General features: G+C 40.6%; 1 protein-coding gene across 1 annotated transcript in view; it reads right to left on the minus strand.

The window, feature by feature from the left end:
• Positions 1-7,487: 7,487 nt before the first annotated feature.
• The window catches only part of LOC137991090 (sodium channel protein 60E-like), a 22,647-nt gene continuing 22,634 nt past the window's right edge, over positions 7,488-7,500 (minus strand). Inside the window, exon 12 of the mRNA XM_068836212.1 lies at positions 7,488-7,500. This exon is cut by the window's right edge and continues 197 nt beyond it. Coding sequence (XP_068692313.1) covers positions 7,488-7,500 — 13 coding nt within the window.

A 7,500-nucleotide genomic window follows, 5' to 3' on the forward strand; every position in this document is an offset into this window, starting at 1 on the left:
TTTATCTAAGCCTATTGGGCACCCGTGGTTTGGGATTCCTGTAGTGAGAGCCTCAGACAAATTCCTCTTTTACTGTGTAGGTTTTTCAACAAAACAAGGTGGTTTAGTGATTGCCTACGACAATTAAGTAATTTAAGGAATAAAACTACCAATAATTCACACTGTTTCCAGACATCAATTTTCTTTCCGAGAGTTGGGATCCTGTGTTACTTCGGCCAAAACTTCAACGCTTAATTTAGGCATGTTCCCACCACAGGGATTTTGGGTGATTATTTGTATGTTAGTAAGTGGACAGTACTTAACCTTTTAACGGTGAAAAAAATTATGTTGCAATTTGTTTAAGCAACACCATCAAAATGCCGTTGATTCACAAATTTACATTTGTAAGGCACTCGCACTCTCTTAGAGCCAACATAGGGATTCTGAGGTAAAGTACCGGTATCTAGCATAGCTTATACCAAGTTCTACATAAAATTATAATAGTAGGTTTGCCAATTATAGCTCCAAAGAGGAACCAAGCAATGGCTTTACCCGACAGTCCTCCAGTGTTGTCGTCATCCTCATCGTTGTCGGGGTCTTTAGGGGCATCACGGCTCCTTTCAGGAGCTCTTGTGCCTGAAGAAATAGATAAAGCAATATCCTTTTATTTACAGTGAACAATCAAGTCAGTGGATTTCACCTGACAAGAGAATTCCTATCACTAATGGCAATTTCGACTGATCCAGAACCACATGTCTCGTAACATTTTACTCGTAGAAATTATCACTCGATATGATAGATTTACTTTCGTAATGATGACCTCTTCGCTACTTTAACTGGATCACACCCAGTAAAAATACATATTTTGTTCTAATTTACATTACATGCTGAAGAATTTACGGTAAGATTATAAGAAAAGCCCCCAATTCTTTCATAAAAGAAGGTGACCTCAAAGCCCCTGAGTGAGTCGTTGCATCCGATAACAGAACTGCTTCTTATACAAATTGACCAGGAAGAAATTTAATGCAACCTACCTTCCTTGCCACCATAACAGGTGTTGATATCAGCGCAGTATCTGTTGCAAAGTGAAGTGTCGTTTTCGTCTCTAACGCACCAATAGCAACCCACTACCCCGTCACATGACCCTGAATCTGTCTTCTCGTTGCATTTTGGGTCAAAGCATTTCTCTAAGCCACTTACGGAAGGATCATTGACTTGCTCAGATGGAACGACTGTTGCGGGCACAGGACAAATAGAGGTGCTGCGAAGGAAGAAAAAGGCAAAAAGACAACGTTTTTCAGGGAAGCTATGTAAACTATATTTTTAGAGCAGTACCCGCACCAATTGGTGGTTTGCAAGCATTCCCGGGAGATTCAAATAACAAAGACCGACGGTAGCGACCTCGTTGAATGACAGGATCAAGAAAACTTTGTTTTTTTTCTTTTATGATCAACTATGCAACATAACGGCGATGATGACGGTTCCGAACGATTCTTAAACACATCACATACCCAGTCCACATTAACTGCCATTACTTCCCCTTCCAATGACACATGCCAACTCTGAGCTTCAAAAGCTAATAGTATCTTACACTGATGTAAATCATAATTATGAAAAGAAAAAAACAGATAAACCTAAAAACCTTATATCAAAGACGAAACTTTTCAAACTAGTTCAATAAATGGTTTTGTTTCTGGAGACCTTTGTAAGATGAATTTACCGCAGTTTAAAATTCATTGGTTAGGGTTCTAAACTTAGACTCGCTTGTTATTGACAGGTGCAGTGCAAAAGAGTGTTATCTTAGCTTTTCTTACTTGCTTGCTTGCCATTAAAATTCATTGTGCTGCAAAAAGTATCGTGGGCCGCGTCGACAAGGTCACCAAAATTATTCACTTTCTTACCTAAAAATGCATTAGTTCCCACCACACCAGAGAGCTGGTACTTCTTGCAACGGACTCCACTGTCCAACGTATTTACGCCTTGTAATGGAATCTTAAGCTCGTAAAAGTTCTGTAGTTTGATTTTCTCCAAATTGCGGCATTCGTCTTTCACCAGATAACCTTTCTGTAGCAGATCTTCGGCAACTTCTTTTTCTTTTTCGGTGATGTGGACATATTCCAGTGTTTTGACGGTTATATCAGGCACAAGGAAATCATGGTGCATGATTAGAAATCCAGCTGCATCCAGAACGAAACAGTCGAAGTTGTTTACTTTACATTTTGGATATGTATCTGTCAGGAGTCTGAAAACATTTCACCAATTAATAGGATAAACACCCTGTGAGGGATGCTAGTCAATGTGTTATCGCCGGCATTTTACCAGGTTATGAACCAAAAGTGACATAATAATGATAATGATCACGATCACGATCGCAATCACGATCACGATCACGATCACGATCCCCATCCCGACAATAGTAAAAATAATGACCTGAAAAAAACTACATTTGAAATTTCATTGACCTATCACTGTATATGGTCATGTTCCGATAAAAGGTTAGCCTATGTTTCACACTCTTTTTTGGAAGTATGATAAAGGAAAGTCCGCACCCATAACGGCAATAACTTTGTCATTTGTTGTGTGCTGGCTGTTTGTCTCACCACGGTAAATAGTGTGGGCAGCGGTTATCACCACTCCTGCACCAAAGGCGTCTATGTAAGGGGTGGAAAGAGCAACGAGTCCCTTGTTGCTTAGCGCGGTGTGGTACCTAAACAACAAGATTTGCACGTGAAATAAAAATTCATATCTTACATTTTTACTTATATAACGGATCGGCATTATACTAACTGTTCAGAAATAATAACCCACATGGTGAGAGCTTTTTTACTTTGTTTTTTAAACCAACCAAGGACCCGAAAACCAAACTAGGCGCCTCTCCATATGAGCCGAGTCAACCGAGCTTGTTTTCCACTGCTGTCTTCGTAAAATTTTCGATTTGATCATATGATAAGCCGGGCTCGGTAACTTTCCCATATAAACACTCCAGCCTGGGTGAACGGGACGAAACTTTTTTGACAAAATAGCTTCGCTTTGAGATCACTAAAATGGCATAATTTTTGACTCCCGGAAACGGAGCAAGCCGGGTTACCCGGTTCATATGAAAATTGTGTATTATTTCGCTGGCACTTCGCAGGCAGATACTTTACCATGGTCTTTTCCTTGGGTCGTACGATTTCGCCAGCGATGTTCCTGGCGTCATTCTGAACACGCCATTGGCAGTACCAATATATCTCCAAACCAGATACTTCGTGTAATCCATCTTTTCGCGAAACCAGATATCTTCGACCTTTCGGGTGGCTATAATAGGCCATTTCCGAATTCATGTCTACCTTATCTTGAAAGCGAGTCTAAGTGCGAAGTTTTTGTGATGGTAATTAGTTCTACTTTACATCTGAATGAAAACTAATTTTCATAACAAAAACTTCACACTTAGACTCGCTTTCAAGAGGAGGCAGACATGAACTCGGAAATGGCCTATTGTGTTCCGAATGCCCTCTTTAAAGCCGGGGTTTGGCGACCTTGTACTTGTCATAAATCTTCTATAAGCTTCTACTTCAGGGACTGTCTCGTCTAAACCGAGGTAGGTATATGGATCTTTAAACGCTTCTGCCCCAAACTTCACCACATTCGAATCTGTAATAGAAATTTCTAAATACTGAAGAGAATTCTCTTTAAACTACAAATCTAAAGAGGTGGGAGTAGCTTAATGCATAAGGGTGTGTCGTTCGAGACTAGTACTAACGCTAATGATTTAATCACTATAATATGAAGATTCTAAACTTACAGTAGCCCTAAGAAAAACCGCTGAGATGGGAAGAGAAAAGTATCCGCATGCAGCACTATCCAAGACAATACTTACATGGATGATATCATTAACAGTACTGAGGACCTACCAACAGCGCAAAAAATTGACAGCGATATTGAGAATTTGATTAACAAGGGTGGATTCCAAGTCAAGGGCTGGATATTTTCAGATGATCCTATAAATCAAGACAAAACAGCCATACCTAGCGCGCCAAATACATCGACAGAGGAAGTCCTCGGAGTAACCTGGAATCCAGTCAAGGATTACTTATGTTTTGAAGTTAAATTAAACTTTTCACGTAAGGAACACAAGTTGCGCATCGAAACAGATTTAAAGACTAATCCGCAACCCTACGTAATTCCAGAACAGCTAACGAAACGCATTATTCCTTCACAAGTTAACAGCATCTACGATCCGCTCGGATTAGCAGGAACTTTCACAGCGAGAGCGAAAATAATGGTGCGTCAGATATGGGCAAGCGACATCAAGATGAATTGGGACGATCCTATTCCGGAGGAGAATAAGCGAGATTGGATAATGTTCTTCAAAGATCTACTTAAGATGTACAATGTCAAATTTAAGAGATGCATGAAGCCACGTAATACAGTCGGAGATCCAATATTGATTATCTTTAGCGGTGGATCCAGCCAAGCCTTCGGCGCTTGTGCTTACGTAAGATGGGAACTCAAAAGTGGCCTGTTTAAAAGTAGCCTGATTCTGTCCGGGAACCGCCTTGCCCCGATTAAGATGTCTATTGATTGCATAGAGCTGTGCGGAGCAATAATTAACAAACGACTAAAAGTGCTCGTACAACAGCAGAGCAGATATCATTTCCAGAGGTTCTACCATATCGTTGATTCGCAAATAGTGCATGCTATGATTTAAAAGGATTCCTATGGTTTCAACACATTTTGCCGCGACACGCATAGGGGAAATTCAAGAAGACACTGATCCTAAAGATTGGCACTTGGTCGAGAGCGAGTATAACATTGCCGATTGGTTAACGAGAGGCAAAAAGCCGAGAGAGCTTGGTTTTGGTAGTATACGTAGTTGGCAGGATGGACCCACATTCCTTAACTAACCCGAGAGTGAATGGCCAATAAGTCGTAATTACGCTGAACAACAATTACCGGACATAATGAAAACCGTAAAAATTGCGAATGCAGTTATAAAGGACGATATAGTAACCAGAAGTAACATAAATAATTATTTCGACTATAAGAGATTGCTACGAGTGACAGCGGGAGTTTATTCGATGTATCACACAGATCCGAAACCTACATTCTTTAATGTGACAAGGGAATTCACTGCAGAAGGTCTCATGAAGGCTGTGGATCAAAGAAGCTCAGAGGAACATGGATGAGGAATTCAAGACAGGAAAATACAAACGTCTATGTCCTCGTCTACGTGAAGATGGAATAGATGTCGTAGGAGGTTGTGCCACCAAGGTGGATGGAAATGAGTTAAAACAAAAGCGAAGTCATATGGTTACCTTACGAGCATTGCTTCTCCCGTCTATTCGCAGAATGTCCATAAAAGGGGAAATTACAGAGTCTCAACAACTGCCAATAAAATTCGCTCCACATTCTCTGGGATTACAAACAGTTACTTAAGATGACGAAATCAATCAAACACAACTGTATAATATGCAGAAAGTTCGATACAAAACTAAGTGAGCAAGTAATAGACGAACTTCCAGAGGAGAGACTGAAGCCTTCTCCAGCCTGGCATTGCACAGCTATTGACTTGTTTGGTCCCTTCAAAATTAAAGATGAAGTAAACAATGAACGACAGGAAAAGCGTACGGAGTAATCTTCAACGGCTTAGGAACACGAGCCGTGTATCTAAATCTCGCAGCGGATTACAGCACTGGTGTTGAGAAGATTCGTTTCATTAGGAGGTTATCCATCCAAACTTTACTCCAATAACGGATTTCAGCTAATGAAGAACTGAAGAGTGTTACCAAAGGATCAAACTGGGAAGAATTAAAAGCATTCGGAACCATAGAATGTTTCCAGTGGGAATTCACAACAGCTGATGCTCCCTGGCAAAACGGGGTTTCGGAGGCTCTTGTAAAACCAGTCAAACGAGCTATTACCGAAGCCATTCATGAAAGCATTCTGACCTTTTCAGAACAACAGACAGTTTTATTTCAGATCGCAAATTTGATTAGTGAGAGACCCATCGGCAGACATCCAACATCACCTGACGATGGAACATATTTATGTCCCAACGACCTTTTATTAGGAAGATCAACTGCCAGAGTGCCCAGTGGAACTTTCAAAATTATATCCAACCCACATCATCGATTTTCATTCATTCAAGGCATCGTTAACAACTTTTGGACAAAATGGACAAGATTACTTTCCCAGCCTTACTATTAGACAAAAATGGCACACTGCACAACGCAATATGATTGTTGGAGACTCCATGCAAACCGTCCAAATCAGGGCACAGTGGAAACTTGGTAGAGTGTCAAAAATTTACCCAGGGAAAGACGACAAAGTTCCTAAGGTAGAGGTGCAGTACAAGAATTCCCTTGCCAGGTGAAGCTGTGACTAAATACGATGGGAGAGGTTATATCACTGTTGAACGAACTGTCTACCGACTTACCGTATTACTGCCAGAAGAGGACAATAGAGAAAAATCAAACTGATCGATTGTTGACTCTGCTCATTAACTCAAAATCTGTAATTTGTTTTGAGCGGGGGAGTGTGTCGTTCGAGACTAACGCTTATGATTTAATCACTGTAATATGAAGATTCTAAACTTATAATGGTTTACGTCACAGTAGCTCGTTACTGAGATTATGAACATTTTCGTTGAAAGTGGAAGCAGATCGAGAAGCCACAGGATTTCGAACGCATTCCTCCTCACGTGCGCTACTGAATAAAATGGAATTGTGGTAAGCCTTTGTTTGAAACCGATGGTGTTAAAGGACCGTGAACAACGAAACAAAGGGGGCTTATTAGCGACGAGAAGGACTTACTTCAAATCAGGCATTAATCAATCGTTAAAGCAGAATGCGATAAACAAACGATACATAATAAAACATAAAACTATGACACGAGCCTCAATTTTGGTCGCAGTTACGTCAGATTTGTTCTTGTATAATGTTACGAAATTGCGATGCGACTAACATCCCATCCATTGAGGAATATAAATACTCCTAGTCGCTTCACGCTTCAGAAATCGCGATAAGCTCCGGCTTGATGGGTCCTTCGTAATTTTTTTTACAAATTGGGGAGGGTCAAACCTGTTTTATTCTCAACCCGGGAGGGTAATAGTTTTTTATGGCAAGGAAAAAATTACTCCATGTCGCTTCTATTTTGTATATACAAGCAAAGCTACCAGTCGAGATTAATCTAAATTATTTACAGGTGTCGAAAATTTACTTATCAAAAAACTATATTCTCCCAACTAACATAATTGTCTCTCTCTACCCGTGCCTGCTTTCGCCCATATTGTGATGTTTCCTCGCGGGGTTCTGGTATAAAATCAGTCTCCGGTGAGGAGACTTGAACCGACAACTCAATCTACTACATCACTTTGCTATTCAGTTTCGACCTCGGAAAGTAATGAGGTCACTTGTTGCCTCACATTTCTTAGCGGTGGCTGCCGAGGTTGTTGACGCTCCATTGAATTGTACAGCAAGCTGCCAATGTGCGCTTTGATCATTGCGACCTTTTCAGCTTTCTTCCCTTTAAAGGTGATCT

Source organism: Montipora foliosa, chromosome 2 (assembly GCF_036669935.1).
Source record: "Montipora foliosa isolate CH-2021 chromosome 2, ASM3666993v2, whole genome shotgun sequence".
In the NCBI taxonomy this organism is placed as follows: domain Eukaryota; kingdom Metazoa; phylum Cnidaria; class Anthozoa; order Scleractinia; family Acroporidae; genus Montipora; species Montipora foliosa.